The sequence below is a fragment of the Corapipo altera genome, unplaced genomic scaffold (genome assembly GCF_003945725.1).
Source record: "Corapipo altera isolate COAL_440 unplaced genomic scaffold, ASM394572v1 44b, whole genome shotgun sequence".
NCBI classification, from domain to species: Eukaryota; Metazoa; Chordata; class Aves; order Passeriformes; family Pipridae; genus Corapipo; species Corapipo altera.
In genome coordinates, this window is record NW_020884932.1 from 4028116 (window position 1) to 4049138 (window position 21023).

The window sequence follows — 21023 nt, forward strand, 5'->3', positions numbered from 1 at the left end:
CCTTGTTAATAGCTGTCCCAGCCAGACTAAGTAAAATGTGATGAAATATGAGCAGAGACATTTAACATACTGTAAAAGATAGGAAAGGATACACGTCATGCAAATAAGTACCTCCATGAAAAAACTGATAGGAAATGTGGGTGCCTAAAAGAGCACGTACAGCTTTACAGGCATTCAGTAAGCAGAACTTCTGGTTCAGGCTTTAAATAGGCATACTAAATGAAACAGGTGCTAAAAGTTGTCTCCCTCAGGAGACAATGTAGAGAGCCCTATCTGTTAGGTCAGGCTGAACTCTGATTATAAATTGGTAAAAACTGCTGAATTCTAGGCCCAGTGTTTGCCTTGGGCTATCTTGCTGCTTCAGAAGCAATGCTGTCTTAGTGATCTAAGTATAATATGCAAAATTTGAAATAGAGACATTTGTTTTCTTTTGTGTACATATTAATGGCCTAGAACAAAAAGCTTTGAGTGAAATTACTATATATCAGCTGCCAGAGACACATTTATGTAGGGATTTTGGTTTGGTTTGGTTTAAAAATTTTGTTTAAAGCTTTTTTTCAGTTTCCCAAATGTGACTTTTTCTTCATCGAACCTGCTGTGTTAAAACCCAGCTACATCAGAGTGCTGGGAAGAAGCATAGAATTTCCTGTTAGCTGCAACTGGAAAGTCAGTAGCATTTAATCTATAAGATACCAAAACAGTTGTGGGGTTTTTTTAAGTCTATATCCTAGGCCTAGGTATCTTTTGTGAGGCAGTAAATATGCTATTATATTTTAAAATATAAGTAGCAACTTCTCTGAAGCTTTTGCACATGTCACTTAATTCTGTAAGTTAGATATACTTTGACAGTTCTAGGTATTTATTGATGAGAATAAATGCGGTTTCTGCATTGAAGAGCTGTATGCTGAAGATGACTCTATGAAAGGCTATGCAAAAGGTATCCTTGAGAAAATATAACTGTGGCATAGTAGGAGTACGCATGTAGAAATGTAGGTAATCAACACTCAATATGCAAATTTTTCCCCTAAAATAACTTAATACACTCTGAAAGTCTGCAGTGATTTATTTTTTTAATAACTGTAAGTGAAAACAGTATTTTTCAGTAAAAATTTTATGAAGTATCCCTACTGTTCTATTTAAAAATCTTACACTAACATCTCACCAAGTCAGTTCAGCATTTGGACATACACTTCACTGCACTACAGTTCTTTTCTGAAACTGCTCAAACCACAAGACACAAATGCACAGGAAAAGAGGAGGGGAAGGATTTCCCAAGCATGTTCGTGTTACTCAAACATATGAAATTGTTTTGAAAGCTTATGGAACAAACAAAGCAGGTTGCTTTGTTTCTGTTTTTCCCTAAGCTCCAACAGGAAGACATCACTTGCAATTTTAAAAGAAAGTTTTGGTTCTCTGGCACTGCCTGTTTTCTGGCAGATGCTAAGGTTCCAGAATAACTGTGGGAATCTGTATGTTCAAAGACCTTAAATATAATATGCAAGAAGCCACTAGTAATGCCAATTTTCCTTGAGCTGAAAAATGGCACAGACCAATTTCCTTTAATCCATAGCAATTTGGCTGATGTTTTTTTCACAGGCTAAAAGATTTTTTTTTCACCTCTCAGCTGTTATTAGGCTGGAAGACTACTTCCAGATGGTGATCATTTGACTTTCTGCTGCCAGGACCACCCAATTTGCTGATGTAAATGCTGCGGGCCGTATAGTGGGGTTAGGAGGGGTAAGAAAGTGTGCACCCTTACAGACAGAAAGATGGCAGAGAGACCTGATGGAACAAATATAGAAAAGTATTTGCCTCAAGTAAGTGGTATACCCAGACAAAAACCTAGACTGGAAGAGATTTCTTGAAAACAAGGTATTTCTTTATAGAATTAATTATTTCTATAGGCTTAAAATAAAGCATGGCTAGGAATGCACGGTGTCTGAGAATCTAAACCTGTGGGAGTATCACAGGGTTTCTGTTGTAGTTCATTGCTATTATATCATGCATTTTTCATACATACATTATAAAGCAGCATCCTAAAAGAAGTTAGACTTCTTTATTTCCATTGGAGTCAGCCAAAACTCTTTCCACGGATGAGCTGCTTGTTCTTCTCACCATGCTTTCTCAGTGGTTGTTGCAATTTGAACTCACCTATCTTGTACAATTTTTAATATGTTTAAGATAATGTACCAAGTCTGTTTCTAGCTGAGGTACATTACAATTCAGTTGGTCTGTGTTAGGACTGTGTAGGTCTTTCTCTTGGTTTGGTCAATTCAGTAGCTTGTAGACTGGCAAATACTAGTGGAACATGAGTTATTATTCATAGAATCACAGAATATTCCGAGTTGGAAGGGACCCATAAGAATCATCAAGTCCAACTCCTGACCCTGCACAGGACCATCCCCAAGAGTCACACCATGTGCCTCAGAGTGTTGTCCAGTCTCTTCTAAAGTGTATTCCTAGCTTACAGCAGAAGTCTCTTATTAAGTCACAGTCCACAAGCTTGCACTTTTAATTTTGTCATATACCTATTAAACTGGACTGCAAAGTCATCAAGTTAGATCATTCTGTATTCCTTTGCATTCTTGATTCCTCGTGATGCTCATGTGTAATTTTTTTACTAGTATTGTGCTGATTGAGAATGTAAAAATGGCATTGTTAAGCAAATTGACTTTTGTGGGGAATTTTTGGGTTTGGGTTGTTTTGTGGCTTTTTTTTAGTTTAGTTTTGTTTTGTTTTTTCCCATTTCTTTCCCCCTGAAGGCCTATTTGGAGGAATTTTAGTAGTAACACTCAGTCTGCTTTCTGTTTCTTCTTTCATTGCTAGCCTTTGACAGCCTCTTTTGAATTCCTAACTAATTTACTAATCCCAGTCTCTCTGATTTAAATAAGGAGATTCTGTTTTCCCATGTTATGCCTTAAGTGCTTTACCAAAGTTAATATCAGTCATGTCTTCTGTTTCCAAAAAAATCTTCTTTTGTTACATAAGAATATACCTGTAATAAATACATGCAGCATTTATCCTGTTTTCATTTACCTACATATCCTTAACATAACTCCTCAGAAGAGATGTTTTTGCATAGGTTTTTGTCAGAGTTCTTTAGCCTCTTTGATTTATAACAGACATTTTAATGTACTACAAATGAGCAAGAACTTACGTGGCGTGCCAAGAACAACTTTTTTATGTCAGTCATTCAGTAACTGGATCAGTTTGGAAAAAAAAATCTTAAAAACTGACAGAAAAATCTGCGTCACTGTCAAATATGCTACGTGTGTGTGTCTGTCTATATATATGACATATGTTACAAATATTATAGAATTTAAGGATACTATAGACATATTTAAACATTTACTTTGAACTATTTAAGAGGTTCTGTTAGTAAGCAGGCTTTCTAATACAACATAAAAAGTGCCTTAAATGGTTTGCATGTGTTCTATCTTTGTCATGCATAATAATTTTATTTTTCTCCTTCTCTCGTCCCTAATTCCCATTTCCTCTCTTGCATTCTCTCTTCTTCCCATTCCCCTCCCTTCTACCACCAGGTGCTGTTTTATATTTCCCCTGTAAATAGATTGGTGGGAGCTCTGATGACTGTTCTGTCACTCTTTCCTGGTAAGAAGAGAATCTTGGACTTCTTTTTATATGCTTTCTGATGATAACTGAGACTGGCTGTACTGCGTCATTTGGAAATCAGCTTATAATGAAGTTAGGTTGATATGTTACCTGAAAGATGAGTGACTTGTATGCATGTCCATGTACTAGGTACACACCTAATACTTACTACTTGCACTTAATGGGTTATTCCTTGAGCTTAGTTGAAGCCACTGGATTTTCTATATTGCCTGTGACATAGATGGGACCCTGAATAAGTCACACATTCCTGTTGAGTTCCTTAAAAACCAAAAATACAAACTTCTCTCTTCCCTCTACATGCACTCTTTAAAAAACCAAACAAATATAACCCCTAACTCTGCTAATTCTTAGCTTCTAACCAGTCTTCTCAAAGCAAAATATTGGGACAGATTCTTTAGGACAGAAAGTGTGAGGTTTGGGGTTTGTTTTTTTTAACACACCCCTCCCTCCCCAAAGTAGTGTTTGAAAATACATGAATTTCCACTGTGTACACAAGAACACTTTGTTCTTTTTTTTCTTTTTTCCCCCCACAAAAGTAACTTAAATTTCTACTGAGATGCTGAGATTCATGTGTGCTGTCACTTTCCAGGTATGATTGAACATGGTCTTAGTGACTGTTCACATTATAGACCAAGAAAGAGTATATCGGAGGATGTTGGCTTGCAGGAAAATACACCACAGATGGATGAATATGTTTCTGTGTCTGCTGCTGATACTTCAGATACAAACTTGGGAATGGGAAAGGGAGGCAGGCAGATGACAGGAAACAATTCAGTGGAAGGTCAGAAAGCAAATGTGCCTTTCTCCCAGTCAGAGAAGACTTGCAATGGAGCTCAGTCCTCCAATGGTACTGTGCAGCGCTTGAAAGTTCCTTCCCGTGCTTCTCCAGCATCCTCTGAAAGCGACTGGGAGACCTTAGATCCCAGCATTTTGGAGGAGTCCAGTTTGAAAGAAGGTGAACGTGAAAATCCACCATCAGAACAGGCCAAAAGTCTTCTGAGCAAAGGCATGAGCTCAGAAGGCCTTCCCATCACTGTGCAGCCCCAGGCAAACACAGGACAGACGGTGCTTGTTCAGGGACTGGTATCTGGGCTGGAAGAGGACCAGTACGGGATGCCACTGGCTATTTTTACGAAGGTAAGTGTGTTCTTTGTGGTACCTGGTAACTCAAAAAGACATCTGTTTTTCAGAAGTGGGTAATAATTTTGGTTACTGAACTCCAGGTGGACAGTAGGGTACTACAAAACATGTGAGTACAGTGTCTGGCAAGTGACTGTGTTCCTAGGCAGGTGGAAGAGCATGAGTGCATGTCCAGGAGGGTTGTGCACCTGCACATTCCACTTTTCTTTCATGTGAATACTTAAATACTCTTGCAATTCTATGTAGTGGTGACCTGCAACCCCACTGTGGTTAATAAATTGTGCGTATCAGTAACTACTGTTTTCTTTTATACTGAAGAATTGTTGATCTAACCTATATGAAGGCAAGACCAGAGTACTTAAGAAGTGTTTGGATACCTTAATCTAAACTAAGACTCTGAAAGCTATAGCTTTGCTTACACCGAAGCCTGTGTTTTCCTCTTTTAATTTATATCTATATAGGTATTTTTGATTGTGTATGTGTGTATAAATGCACAAAATGTGTATATAAATACAAAAAAAAGATAGAATTTCACCTTTCCCTTCTGTACATGACAACCCTGTTTGTCTGGGTCTCTTTCTCTGTACGTGGTGCTGAGCTGCTGAATTTTAAGCAGAGATAGACGATTCAGATTCGTTTCCTCAAGCTGGTGTGGTTCAAAGTGGTTTTTCTCCCTTTGGAGGGGTTGATTTGCATTTTCTTGCAGAACTTTGTATTTGATGATTGTGTTTGAGCTTCTCATGGTAGCTTTTATTGGAAATGGTGCATTATGTGGGCCCAAGTGAGCAGCTCAAATGTCATTACCCTGTGTTGCCTCATGTCACCATTAGAAATGCTGCTTCAACAAAGATCTGCAGTCTGGTGTTTGTCCTTATGATCTGTCTAATGAGAACAGTAGCCTGTAAATTGTGTTTCGTCTAGTGTACTGAAAATACTAGGTGGAAAGCAGGAATAAAGTAATTGATAAGGGGGCCTACGAGTGCAAACTTCTATTTGCTACTAAACTTACAAAATGGAGAATAAGTTTAAGGAAGCTGGCAGTTTCTACATGTTTACCTTTCATTTCACAAAGGCACTTTTCACTTGAGTTCATCCAATGTAATTAAAGCAGAAGAGGCTTTACATGTCTGAGTTAGCAGCAAAATCTGATTCAAAATTACAGTTTGAACCACTTACTGGAAAGTTAACATCTCTTTTAGAGCTCTCAGCTCAGGACTGTTTTGTGCCATGCCATAGAAAGACTAATAAATCTGACAAATTTGAATGGGAGGAGATTTTGCCAGGTGGCAAAATACATTATCCAAGTACACCTGAGCATAAGGAAAAATAGCTTGTGATGCTTGTTTCTTCAGTACCAGTTCTGTAAGATTTAATAGTCATTTCATTTGCACTCTTTTAAAAGAGAATGGAACATGTTCACAGAAATAAAAGTTGTTATACTTACAAATGTGCATTTGGAATCTGACACTTGATACTTTAAATAGGGAAAGATTTCCCACACATTGCTGCTTGAGCATACAGCAATTAAACCTTCCTTTGCCAGCTTCTTAAGATGTGTTTTTTGTAAATTTTCCGTTTTAGGTTGGTGATTCCTCTCAAAGCACTTTTGTTCCTTTGATGCAGGCTATTTGTTTTCAGCTGATAAGTGCTTGTCATTTGGAAGGCCATCCCTGTGTCTAATATAACAAAAAGGAATAGTTTTGCTACTTTCTTCCATATGTTTCCAATTACCACATACTGTGTGATAAAGTGTCTGTGCTCTTTGTTTCTGTCCAGTGTGCCATTAGCCCTAGTGAATAAATTGCTTTGTGCTTTGTGCAGTTGAACAGCTGGAATTAGACTTCAGGAGTATGTTGATCCAATATTTAAAAAGAAAATTACCTGCATCTGCTTCTTGATGATGACTGATCTCTTCTCTCAGTGACTAATTCAAAGTCTTTTCTCAAAACGTTTGATTTTTTTATTTTTAATTGACATGTAGGATACTAGATTAACTTACAACCATGAAGTGGCTAAAAAGCATAGTGTGTTGCTTTCTGTCCTGCTCCTTCTTAAAGCAGGCATGCATAAGCTTATCAAAACTTAATTGCTGTCTCTGGTGTCTGGAAATCTCCACCCACAAAATGTGGATAGCAGTCTGTAGCTTTCCTGCATTACGTTCCTCACAACCACCAGAACTTGAGAGATGAATCCTTACTTCCACTGACTTCTTGTCTCTGAACTGACCTGAGACATTACTCTTGTTGCTTATTATTGTTCTTAAGCTGCTTATTCTGTTGCCTTATAAACACATTTGATTCCCATCCTTTGCATTGTATTTCAGTTTCGGTCCTGAGACTGAAAGGCAACACAGTCACTTGAAAAATCTAATTCATGTGTTATCTGGTGGCTTTGCTTTGTAAATACAGTGTAGCAAAACAATAGACAATTGTGGCTGAAACTGTAATAACTAAGGTTCGTTCTGGGTGAGATGTACTGGCTCTTATTAGGAAAAACTCGGAATATAGCCTATTATTTTTATAATGTTAATTCTCTAAATATGTGTGTCACTCTAGGGGTACCTGTGTTTGCCATACATGGCGCTGCAGCAGCATCATCTCCTGTCAGATGTCACAGTCCGCGGCTTTGTTGCGGGAGCGACCAATATCCTGTTCCGTCAGCAGAAACATCTGAGTGACGCGATTGTGGAAGTATGGATCTTGGCATTTGCACTGCTGGAACCTGAGGGGCAGGGCCGAGGCAGGGGTTGCATTTTAAACACAGCTTTAAAGCTTCACGTGCACGCCCAGATTTTTAATTCCTTCCATAGGAAATAAATTCTTAAATGCAGGAGTTTCTTAAATGTCTATGATTTGAAGGGGTAGGGTTACATAAGCTGTGTTTTTAGATATATTCCAAAATTTGAATTTGCAGGGCACTTGTTAAATTTTCTTTTGTTGCTGGTGTAGTTTTATTTTTCGTGTCATGGGGGTTTTTTGTGGCTTTGTATTAAGGTCTTCCAAAATACGTGCTTGCAGCTCAGAAGCAGATGCAGATATTGATATTGACTTCCTTCTGATTTAATCAGGAGGGTAAAAAAATAGTATCTAAGCGAAATAGTAAAAATAAAAATAAATAAAAATAACAAATAAAAATAAAAAGTATCTGTGGCACTTCTAGCAAATAGACACAACTGTGTAATCACCATTTAGTAGCCTAAGGTAGCTCCATATAGATAATCAACTTAATAAATTGGGGTGATAATCAAAGGGCCTCTAGGAAAATACACGTGAATACCAAACTTCCTCTGCCAAATCCTGTCAAATAGTGGCTTTTACTCTGCGCCAAGGAAGTGGTCAGATTCTGGATATATCAGAGCAGTATCTGACTTTCTGAGAACAGTAAATTCATTGTTCCCTTAGAATTTGTTTAGATTTAGATAACAATATAAGTATGTATAAGCAGTTTTATTTAGATAAATGTTTACCCTTGGAATTGTTTCAAACAGATAGAAGATGCTCATGTACAAATCCATGATCCAGAACTCCGTAAGATCCTGAACCCGACAACTGCTGACCTGAGATTTTCAGATTACTTAGTGAAGCATGTAACTGAGAACAGAGATGATGTTTTCCTTGATGGCACTGGATGGGAAGGAGGAGATGAGTGGATCAGGGCTCAGTTCAGTGCTTATCTTCATGCACTGCTTGCTGCTGTGCTACAGCCAGGTAGAACAGATACCTTGTTTACGGATGGAGATTGGGGTGGAGGTACTAAGTGTTTGCTCTGCTGCTGTAAATGTGTGGCCTGTCATTGGATTTTCCTCTGCCTAAAGTTTCATTTTTGGCTGCTTTTTCAGTTGCCCTTGGCTATCCTTGTTATTCCTTGACAAGCTTATTACTAATTCTTACTTCACAGCCTTACAGACACTTTCTTCTCAGACTGTCTCCTTCTCCTTGATTTAATTAAGTTTTCCTCCTAAGTAGAAGTACCTGAAACCCCATATGAGACTGTTAGGAACTTGAGTGTCTTGTAGACTGTATTGCAACCTGAAGTTAATTTTGGGAAACTAATTGGATTCAAGGAGACATGAAGTTAAGTGGCTGTCTTCAGGAAGTTTTACTAGACTGTTCCAGCCTTTTTCCCTTCTTGCCATGGTCCTAAGTAGAGATTCACATAAGTGAAATGTTTCATCTACAGGTTTTATAAGCTTGTGTTTACTGGGGCTCAACGTTTTTTGCTTTAGCTCAGAGGGAATTCTCTTTTGCCTTTTGTGCAAATATAAGTAAAAGAATCAGTGTTTTATTTGTGGAAAATATTTAGTTTGCCCAGAACTCACAATGTTAACTTCATTCTTATCAGATTTTTCTCTATTCACATCAATTAACAAATTCAGATTTTTGTTCTGTGGTATTTTTGAGAAGACATGCGATTGAGAACTTGATTTTAAAATCTGGAAGCTGCCAAGTTCTTGGTCTGACAACATTAATACTTTAAGGTGATTACCTGGTTGATATGAAATATCTGGGTTTTCTGGGAACTCATACTATTTCACTGTCTGGGTCTAAAATTATTTCCTATACTCTTCAGTGTTTTAAAAGGTCATTGGTATGATAAGTTTATTCCACAGTAATTCCTGCTGTAGTTTTGGAGTGGATTTGTGGGTTACTAAGTTTGAATGAGTTTCATCTGACCAAGACCAATGCAAATGGAGTTTTTGTTCTTGGTTACTATGTGGCCATTCTGACAGACATGTGTTTGGATGACTTTTTTTTTGCCAGTAGAGCTCTTTACGTAGAGCTTTATAAATGAACTAAAAATAAGAAAACTATTTTTTAAGCTTTTTTTCCCCTCTTGTCCTGGAATTGTATATTTTGAATACTTAAAAATAAAACGCTTTTGAAGTGCCCAGTTCTTAAAACTGGAGTTCTAATTGTCTTTGACTTGATAAGAGCTTGGAAAAATAAAATTATTCTTTGCAAGAAAATAATTTGTCTTGTAATTACATCTCTAATGAATTTCTGCAAATTTTCATCTTTATTTTAATTTATCAGACAATGAAAAAACTTTATCAGACTTCGGAACAACATTTGTAGCAGCCTGGAAAAATACCCACAACTACAGAGTATGGAATAGCAACAAGCATCCGGCTCTTGCAGAGGTAAATTCCAGGTAAGGAAACTTCTTAGCATTTACTCTAATTCTTTTTATGAAGAAAATTATATCCAGAGTCAGGAGAAGTGAAACTTGTTTAAGTTGATTGTTGGCTGTCCCCAGCTATAGAAATTTGTCATTCCTCAGGAATTGTCCTCAGATGGTTCTCCTTTTTATTAATTGCTTCCAGGTGTACAGGGAGTAGCTGTGTCCAGGGTTGTCTCTGATGGGTATGGAGGGGAGCTGGCTGGTTTCTGTTGCATCTTCCATACTTTAGATTGGTTTATGTGTGTTTTCACTGAAAGATTAGGCCATTCCAGGCTTGGTAGCACTGTTGGCTGTGCATGGGTTTTGTTTAGTGTGAGTTACTGCTGTGCTACAGGGAATTTTGTTTGCTTTTAGTTTGTCAGCTGCTGTAGTCTGAAAAAGGTTTTTCTCTAGACCTACAAAGCTGTTTTGATCTAAGGGATGCTTTTTATTTGCTCTGTGTTGCTGAAGGGAGGCGCTTTTGACTTAGTGTTGAAAAGATTAATATCTGGTCTGTAAATAGAAGGCACCTTATAGGTAGTTCGTAAGAAATCTATGTTTGAGTTGTCACTGGAACCCAGCCTTCTGTGAAGTGATAGAGTAGTAAATCTGCAAAGTATTTTTATAACTTTTTTGGTAAGGCACAGATAGGAGGACAGCTAATAACTATGTGATACAGATTCATCATGAAAAAAATAAAAATTTAATGTTTTCTCGGGTTTTTCCTCTTCTTCTAGCCACCCATTCCAGGGACAGTACTCTGTATCAGATGTTAAGTTAAGATTGTCACAGTAAGTATAAAGTACTTTGATTTGTATTTTTTAAAAGTGTGGTCAAATATTACTAAACTGCATAACTGTTGCTATGATGAACTAACCGAGATAATGATTCAAATTGGCCATATCCGTGAAACTGTACGTAACATTCTCTTGCAAAACATCACCACATCTAAAGATGAAACACTTACCTGAAATAAATAATAAAAAAAAGCTAATGTAATATTTTATGTTGGACTTTACATATGAGAGCCTTGATTTTTTTTGTGTTGCAATTATAAGGCTTTTGTATATTTATTTTTAATTTGTAAGCTAAAGTTTAAGCTCTTAAAACTTCCATCAGTGATTTTCTGTACATTGACATTATTAGGAGACACCAGCTTTTTTTTTTTTTTTTAATTAACTGGTTTTTAATACAACATTGTTCTAAAACTCTCAAAGTTCACTATATGCATACTGAGATGTCGTTCAGTTTCTTCAGTTTACAAGTTTAAAATGAGTTTTGCATAATTCCTTATTGCACCAGACTTAGCTGAACTTTACGTTGGTCTCAGCTCCTGTAGTATTCAAGTCTAAAACTTAGTGGTGCTTGTTATTGCCATGGCTGTTCATCTCTAACTGAAGCCAGAATTCAGTCTTGGTTTTATGCACCAAGCAAAGCGAATTGTTTTCTCACTTAGCTGTGTTGACCATAAAACATTTAGAGACTGGTTCCTTAAGATGCCTGTAAATCAGCAGTACAGACACGCTGCTGACTCTGTGCCTGCCTCAGCTGTGGAAACATTAATTTCAGTACACTGTGGGTAGACCTAAACCACGTGCTAACAGAGAACAGCTTGAGGAATAAAAAGGTTCAGACTTCAGCTCACTGAATCTTTCTGGTGCTTTTGCTGACCAGTGACAGATTAAATTTCCGTGATGGCGATTGAGAATGCAAATGAGTCAAGATTAATCTCAAAGTAATTGCCTTCAAGGAGGTGCATGCTGTTAGCAGCTCTTTTTATTAAAGGATAATCCTTGTAGAAAGACTTAATTTGAAAGATGTGTAGGTGTCTATAATGTTGCCCTATTTTTGTGTTTGAAAGGCGAGTTACTAACTCTTCTGGGTAGGGTGAGACCAGTAGTTCCTAGTGTGCTTCTAATAATACATATTTTTACAACAGTGCTTTTGTTCTCCAGGTGGGACTTTGCTATCAGATACTCATCAAAATTACTTGCTTTTGCAAACTGAGCCCAAACTTGGGTTTGGTGTGTTCTATTCTTTCTGCTTTTTCCATCCACACTGAAGATTCTGAAAGTGGGAAAAGAATGTGGCATGATGTGTTTTTAAGTTTCACGTTGATGGGTTTGCAAAGCCTGAAATGTGGGCTTGAAAGTCACAATTTAAAACGATCGGATTATTTTCAAGTGATCGTACTTGTGCAGTAGAACTGATTGCTTTTGTACTTTTCTTTCCAAATGATGATGATGTCTGTCATTTTTTTGCATTTCTTTAACAAAAGCATGAGTGTAAACTGTCCTTGATCAAAAATTTCATCTTAGAGAAAGATACAAAGTAGACTCTCTTTAGAAAGAAAAGGCTGATCAGTAACACTGTTTTGTTTAAAGGTTATATATTGAAGCTAAAACTTCTCAAAACTGCAAATCTGACTTTGTAATTTAGAACATAATGCATCTTGGTAAACATTTAGGAAAGGGTGATTAGACATTGGAATGGATGCCCAAGGAGGTGGTGGAGTTCCAGTCCCTGGAGGTGTTTAGGAGGGACTGGATGTGGCACTTAGTGCCATGGTCTAGTTGACACAGTGGTGTTTGGTCATAGGTTGGACTCGATAATCTCAGAGGTCTTTTCCAGCCTAATTGCATCTGTGATTCTGTGAAAGGTTCAAAGTGTACCTTATAAGAGTGAACCATTGGATGTTTTGACAGCATCTTTTCTTCCTCTGAGAAGCTTTCTGAACTGATCTATGTGGATAAGATGCACACAGGAACTATGGGGCTTGATTATATATATGAACTATATATATGTATGCTATGTGTGTAATGATATATACTTTAATTATGTGTTTTATTTACACCTGGGAGTAATAAGTCAGTGAACTAACAGTCTTCAGTATCTCTCTTGATTAGCTCTGTGCAAAACAGTGAACGTGGAAAGAAGATTGGAAATGTGATGGTTTCCACCAGCCGAAATGTTGTACAAACAGGAAGAGCTGTAGGTAAGAAATGTGTTTAAAATCAGCTTGCATCTAAGCCATATCTCTTTTGAAGAAGCATCCTGTTTCTCAGTTATATTTTGGTTTAATCCAAATGTACTTTATAACATACACACAACCTGGAGCAACATTTTGAAGGGTAGAGCTGCTGATTGAGGCCCCATATATTGTGTAATAGTGAAAAGAGAAGCAGCTAGACAAGAAATTAGTGTACATTCCTTTTTTTGTTGTGGCCTGGAGATGAATATGGGAAGAGATGTTCAGGGAAGAGGTTTCATATAATCTGGAAATCCTTAGACCACACCACCTTCTGCATTAAATTATTCTCCATTTTTATTCTCAATTTTTATATTACTTTGACTGGAACTATCTAGAGCTGGGTGAGATCAGAAATAGTCCATGTGTCAGTTCCTGCAGATTTTGCAGCTGTCTGTAATTTTCTGGGAAAGCATTTGTTGCATTTCAACAGGGGCTTTGACATCAGGGATTTGACATCACATTGTCATCTTGCAGTGCGAGATAATGAGAGCCCACCCATTAAAGAGTTTGACAGTTGTTTGGCAATAGCTTTGCCAAAAATTGTTTAACTTCCTCTTTTTTCCCACTGGAGTCTGTCTTCTCTTTTTGCTGTTGTACACTCTGGCAAGGAATGCCTTTTGGCCCAAAGTCTGGCAAGCCTTCCTGGGCAAAGGACATCATAGGCCATTTCTGCTGACCTACTGTGTTCAAGTTCTTTGAATGTTTTCTGACACAGATTCTGGAATTGGATTTTAAATCCCAAATTGGACAACCAATTGTGCGATTTTAAATTTTGTTTTAATATTTCTTTGTAATACCTCAGTAATGATAACACTTCACTATGGATCTTTGGTTTGTATTGCAGGTCAGTCTGTTGGAGGAGCCTTCACAAGCGCGAAATCAGCCATGTCATCCTGGTTTTCCACTTTCACGCAGTCACCCCAAAGCCTCGGGGACTAAGTGCTGGTTTTTCATAATGCTGCTGACTATTTCAGGTGCAATGCTTTCTCTGAGCTGTAAAAAGACTGCTCCAAAATGTAGGATTGGAGATTTAACTACCCAGGACCAAAATATGTTGTTTGCAAGCAGGTGTGGGATGTTATTATTCAGTTTCACTAGAAGTATAGAAGAATGGTGAGTGTCTCCATACAATGGGGTGGCATTTGCAGTATACTGGTTATATTTAAGATGACTACTTCTCTTTAAAACTGAGCCTTTATAAAGACATTAGCAAACAGGGCTTGTTGCAAGCCAAACGTGTTTGACTTTAGATTTGTACATTTTCTTGGATGTTGAAAATATTTATGTAAACTAGTTATATTTTTCAATTCAGATAGCCAAATGTTTGTGAATTCTTGTTAGAAATAAGCAGAATATAAACACCGATTCCTCTTTCAGGTTGGATTTGAGAGAATCTCTGCAACCCTTAAAGGGTTCCAAGCCAGGTGGAACTTTCTCGCTTTCACCTGCAAACTAAACTCAACAAGGTGCAGAGTAAGACTGTGGCTGACAAGGGGTTTTTTTCCTTTATCCTCTGTATCCGTGCAGCATTGTTTGAATTAATCTGTCTCTGGCTCTCTTTGTGTCTCCAAATTTACATGACAGTTGCGAAATCAGTATTTTTTTTTTTCATGTTATACAGTAGGCCTTCATAACTTTGCATATGTTTTTGCTGTGTTTTTTTTTACCCTGGGACACGAATGGGATTCCAGTTGGAGAGATCTCTTCAGGGAAAGTATTACAAAACATTTCTCCCAAATTGGGAATGGATCTTAGAAAGTTTTGTGAGGTCTCGCTCTATTAGGATGTAATTACAACATCAGTGTAGTTTGATACATACGAATACAAAGTACTAAACCCACCCAGAACTAGAACAGTAGCAAACTCTGCGTGGCTTTTTTTTTTCCCCATACTAAAGTGATGAAGATTCTTCCAAATGAAAATCAGCTATATCGATTTTCTGTGTCGACTCAGGGAACGATCCATTTGGATAACTACTTTTTTCATAAGGAGAGTAACACTAGAATTGAGAGAGTAACTAAACTGTCTCAGTTCGTATCCTTGTGTGAAGAAATTTGTTTGAAAAGATGTGGCACAATTCTGTATTTCCTATGTGACATGCATGCGGTGTCTTCTGTATGCAAGCGTATTGCACTTCCCACTTGTCTTGATTCCAAGGGAGATTATTTCCTGTTTTCTTGCAGTGTGTGTGCCTCTGTATGCCTTCTGACATCCCCACATGGTAGCTGTTAACATTTTTTACATTACATTATCAAGTGTTCCGACTTTTCTTTACCAAAAGGCTCTTAGTTTATTGCCTCACTGGTATCTTGTCAGCATTTTGCCATGTTCTTTTCTGGGGCCAAGATTTCTAGTCATGGTTATTTCTCCTGTTCCTCAAATGAAATGCAGCAGCTGTACGAGAGATAAACAAGAAGGCTTGAATGTAATATGTTTTAAGAAATTATGTTCTAATTTCTTATGTGCATTTGTAAAGCTAATAGAAAAGCTACATTTGCATCATGCTGTCACCATCCAGCAACATGGTTTTCAGTTTTATTGCTTCGAACAGTGATTTGAAAATGCAGGATCTGGTTTAAAGCCTGCATTAGTTTTTTTTCCAGGACAAATTAGGTAGAATGACTGTGGCAAACCTGAAAGTATACAGCTAGGTTGAGTAGTTTGATTTGAGAAGGGCAAAAAAGGCCCCTAAAGCTCTATTAATTTACTGCTTCTGACACAAGAAGTAAGATGTGTCTATTGCTCCTAGTCTCTGTGTATATTTGTATATCTTCTAACACTTCTGATGCTCTTTTCTGGTTTATTCCACAACTCTGTAATAGTCATTTGTATCTTTTCAAAGACTAGGTATTACTTTATATGCAGTGAAGTAAGACTAGAGCTGTCTTTATTCGTGGTGAGTCTAGAGCTTTCTGATTCAGCATGCAGATAAGAAAATAACCAAAAATAATCCCTTGCTTTTGTGAAATGACAAACATATTGTCTGCTGCCTGGGATTTAAATGGTCGGGGTTCATGCTGTACTGAAGACTGCAGAAAGGTTCATAAAGTACTTAAGCACCTATAAAACTTAACTTCAGCAACTTAAGGCACACTAGGCAGATTTAGGCTTAGGGCCTCAGGGTGGTGAGTTCTAGAAGCCAGGCAAGTGGTTGGTATTTACAAGGTGTAGAAACAGGACCTTGAAGGATCCCTTTTCAATATCCTTGTTTTTGTCACCTCCTCACATGCGTTTTCTCTGTAGAATTCTCCTATGCTCCAAATTTAAATGGAAGATGTATTTATTAGCTCTCAGCATTCCCCTTACTCTGACAGACTCCCTTGCTGGCCTAGGAATACTAGAAAGCTGACTTTTGTTCATTTGTTTGTTTTGTGGTGGATTAGTCTGAGGAAAGGCAGAACGAGGTGGCATCTGGAGTGCTAAGCTGACACATAGCTGCTTGCTGCTTTGTACAGCAGCTCTGTCACCATACTTCACAGTATTTCTCTTATGGGCAAGGACAGATCTTTCTCTGCAGTCTTATTCCCACTGTCCCAGCTGTCTCTGTTATGGAGCCAAACATACGACCTGATTAAGAGTATTTTCCTTTCTTTAGAAATGACAGAATAAAAAACTTGTATTAATTTTCAATCTTTTTAAGAACCGGCATCCTGCTAGCAAACTGATGTTGGATTTAAACTCATACAGTGAGTTAAGACTCATGGAGTGGGCGGAGATGAAGTAATCTTCGTAATTAGTGGTCTTCATTAACATCTATGTTTGCTCTTTGATATTTGGTTAAGCTTACTTTTCTGTAGGAAGGCGTGCAGCCACTGAGGTTCATCTAGTTCTCATGTAGTTCTCTTCTTAATTTAATGTTTGTAACGTCTTTAGTTAAATCCAATGCAAATGGAAGCTGTTTTCCTCTCCTCTGTTTTAAAATTTCCAGTGCAGGCATTATTAATTATTCAGAAAGATTTAGGCAGTTGACTTCCATTTCAAAGACCCTGACATGCATTTCTGCACTGTAAGAAACAGTGAGTCCTAAGTGAATTGGTGATAGTGCCTTTAAATCAGTCAGCTGTGAAGGTATTGTTACAGCTCTGTTGTGATTTGATGTTGCAGAGGTATTTCTGGCTGTCAACATGCAGCACACACTGACTTACAGGTAATGCAATAGCACACCTCTCAACTTTCTGTCATCAAAGGCATCAGCTTCAGCTTTTTGTATGTGCCAGCATTTGAGGAACTGCCTATTGAGCATAGGTATGAGATGTAAGTCCCCAAAACCCCCTAAGATTTGAGTATTGCTGACCTAATATTTCATTTGACTAAAGAGTTCAGCATCTTTTATCAATCATTTTCATGTCATAACCTTGATTCCTGTGCACATCTGACACCAGTTTCCTCAAATGTCACAATGTAATTAGACTTTTTAGGTCAGTGTTCTAGTACACTGCACTTGTTTGACCTTGTACATCTGTTTTAAGCACCTTTGTAATTAAATATAATATTTTGCCTAAACAAGCTTCTGATTTCCATACAAATTATTACTAAGCAGAGAAACTTATGTGGCAGTATTTAATTGTAAAAGTGAAGGTGTGAATGCTGTTTTTAAACATAGAAACTGTTGCTTGATAATTGAACATACAAGTAATGTATTTGATTTTTCTTGTGCTGCTTGAAAAATAAAATACATCCAGCCTGTTTAAAGTTTGGTCTGCTCAAAAAGCTGTATTATTTTAATAATTTAACCCCACCAGAAGACACTTGCAAGCATCTGGTTTTGATATTGGTAGCTGCTTGTAATTCACTGGCAGTCTTTTTGAAATTCGTCTTCCATTTAAACTGATGGTGGATGCTGCTTTTTGCAAATTTAGGACAAGGGGATCCTCTAGTGTGACTTCTTATTCCCTATGGGGCACTGCTCATTGTGAATTGATTAAAGTGTTCAGGAGGTCACAGACCTCTCTTACGTCAGTAAGAACTTCAGGTACAACTAAAATTTTGGTGTAGATTTAGCTTCAAAGTAGTATGTAGTTCCTGTGGATTGTGACATCTGGTCAAAACCAGGATACCACGTAAATGATTTGCTGCACATCCAGTTCTCTGCCATAGTGAGCTGTTTTAAGACTTTGAAACTTCTGCCATAATGTTGTCGTTGTACCTGCCTGAGAATGATTTGGTAAATGGATGTTTCCAGTAGGAGGAAACTTAACTGCCTTGAGTAACATTCAGATGTGAATTAGATGGTGCTTATGTGTAGCAAACGGCTGCAATTCTCTAAAATTTTTTAATGTGTTTCCGACCATGCGCAAGTAGTTGTGCAAACACACTGAAAGATGAATTTACATCATGTTTTTTATGCACTGTAATTTTTGCTTTCTTGCAGGTATTTAGTTTTCATTAAAAAGGGCAACATGGAGGGTATTCATTAAAGGGAGAAACACTACGTTATTGTATTATGATTAAAGATGTATGACAAATTGCTTCATGGTGTTCTGAGTCTTTAATATTATAGTAGAGAAGGGACTGACTTAAAGAAGCAGGCACAGAGCTTTACTTCTGTGTTGTTTCTGGTCTTGACCCCATTCTTTATCAAACATTAGAAGTAGTGTTTGGATCATAAAATATATGGAGGTGGATCACTTCTGTCAGTTAAATAGTTAAATTGTGACCCTTACTCAGATTACCTTATTCCCTGTAAATTGACATCATATATGCACAACATCTGTACACAGGTGGCTTAATCTCAATTATGATGGAACTTGGAAGTTCCAAGTCTAGCTGTCTTGAGTCTTTCTGTATAGGTTCAGAATTGCTTAATCATACATTGCTGCTCTTGTAATAATATTCCAAAATCAACTGGTAAAGTAAGATTTTTTTTTTTGTTACTTCCCTGCCTGAATTTATTGACTTAATATTGATGAAAGCACAATTACTGTTTATCTCAATAGTAGCAGAGAACATCTACAAAATCTTTTCTTGTCTTAATGTAGATCACCAAGAAAGCACCACTGGTTTCTAGATCAAGTGAGCATAATCAAGAAGAATGTTTAGACTGAAGGAAGAACAGTTATCTAAAGTGAAGGCAGATGTACAGCTGTCTTCTTGTCTTAAAAACAATACAGGAAATAACATCATTTGCATATTATATGAAACGGGTGGAAAATACCGGAGAAGAAACTCAATTGGTTTTTCATCTTTCAATTCAGATACTTTAGAAACACACACTGAAACACAGTGGAGAATTTAAAAGTTCAGGCACACCAGAAAGTGGCAAAAAAAATGCTGAGTGTAACATATTGCCTAATGTGACCTGTGGTTAGTGACCTTTGCTGCTCTGAATAATTTGTGTGCGTATGAATTTTGACAAGTGTAATACTGTGCCAGAGAGATGGATGAAACATATGCCCACTCTTAAATTTTGGAGATTGTTTCTTAATAATTTTTTTCTCTTCAGTAAAAGCACATGCTCAGAGTTAAAAGTAAAAGAAGCTGTGCTTCTTGCACTTTCTAAATCTTAGCATCAGGATTTAGCTTGATGTTTAACACATGATCTGAATAGTCTTTAAGTTCTACATTACATCATTACGTTTTATTAGTAATGCCTTTTACTGTCCTCCTTTGTCACATTAATGCAGTAGAGTGCATGTGTGTATTGAGTACAGTTTGCTGTTTTAAGAGATGAAGTCAGGTAATGCTTCAGGTGACCAGTCATACTTCAGCACTTCAGTAGTGGCTTATGTACAGGGCTTAAATCCTTTCTTTGCTGAAATGGAGGCACCTGTTTTCACAAGTTAGGCCAAGACACAGAAGAGCTGGTTTTTAGAGCAGAAAGGGAGAAAAGCACACAGAGATGCTGCTATTTCTCTTTCACCTTTATACCTGTCCCCTTTTCTTTGTTAGTCCTTTCTTCCATGTCAAAGGTTCTGTGACTCAGCGCTGACCCAAGTATCGCTCTCACCTGCTGGTTCAGGCCATTTGCCAGCCCCTTCCATACTGGAACTTGGCAGGTGTGTGAAGAAGTACAGATGTCATACAGGCTGCCTCCTGGCATCCATCAGGAATGATCCCCGCATTTTACAGAGTCTGATACTCCTCTGAGTTATAAGAACTCTGCCTTGCTGAATTGTACTACTGAGAAATGTTGTAGGAGGGAGATACTTTAAATACTTCTGAAAGTGGGACTAAACAGAACTTCGTGTGGCTAATGTTGAGCAGAAAGTGGAAAGAAACTGGTTTTAAGGGTGAGCCTATTTCAGAGTCTGCCTAAAAGCTCCTTCCCTGTAGGAATCCAGATCAAAAAAACCAATTTGAAAGTAGCTGGAAATGGGAAACAGAGAAGGAAAAACACTAGCTTGACTAATAAGTTAGGTGGTCTGCAGGTTTGTCCACAGGTGCCCTTTGGTTGTCCTGCCATGTGGGAGGTGCTTGTGCATCTTAACTAAGGCATTGAGAAGTGAAATGAGAAATATTGTGAAAAGCAGTAGCGCTTTGAACCAGGGAGTGCTTTAAATCTTAAATATAATCTTAAGAATGTTATCAAATAATTTCACTCTTGCAAATTAACTCTCTGTCTGATCCTGTTCTCTGTAAAGCTTGACACAATTCACTGCCCTAGATCTTACTGGTCCCCTTACAACAAAAATTAAACTTGCAATTCGGTATGTATTTAAACAACTGTAAAAAGGAGTGGACGCATTAAAAATTAGCAGAGGCCAGATCACATTTTTATTACTTTGGGTAAGGGGAACTGAAACCATGTAAGACTGACTTAAATTTAGTTCTACCAGAAAGGAGGCAAACTTGCAAATATATCAGAGCTTGAGGACATACAGAGTTGATTCACTGAACGTTGTGTGTAGATATACATCAGAGCCAAGTAGAGGTTGAATAGGCTGGGATTAGACTGAAGCTTTGTAGTAAGATACTAGCTAGAACTCTGTGAAGGCTTTAATCACATTTGCTCTCTTTATGAAATAAGAACTGCAGGTTTTTTGGCTCTTGTCTTTGTTCCTGCAGAAGTCTAATTCTACTAGTGACCACTTCCAGGCACATGACAATGCTTTGCCTGCAC

At 37.6% G+C, this 21023-nt stretch overlaps 1 protein-coding gene across 1 annotated transcript in view; it reads left to right on the forward strand.

Moving 5' to 3' along the window:
- AVL9 (AVL9 cell migration associated) overlaps positions 1-18433 on the forward strand; it is a 42173-nt gene extending 23740 nt beyond the window's left edge. Inside the window, exons 9-16 of the mRNA XM_027659413.1 lie at positions 3543-3612; positions 4223-4770; positions 7329-7463; positions 8261-8480; positions 9807-9924; positions 10671-10724; positions 12840-12928; positions 13809-18433. Coding sequence (XP_027515214.1) covers positions 3543-3612; positions 4223-4770; positions 7329-7463; positions 8261-8480; positions 9807-9924; positions 10671-10724; positions 12840-12928; positions 13809-13903 — 1329 coding nt within the window. The 3' untranslated portion in view covers positions 13904-18433. The remainder of the gene's footprint in view (positions 1-3542; positions 3613-4222; positions 4771-7328; positions 7464-8260; positions 8481-9806; positions 9925-10670; positions 10725-12839; positions 12929-13808) is intronic.
- The last annotated feature ends 2590 nt before the right edge of the window (positions 18434-21023 follow it).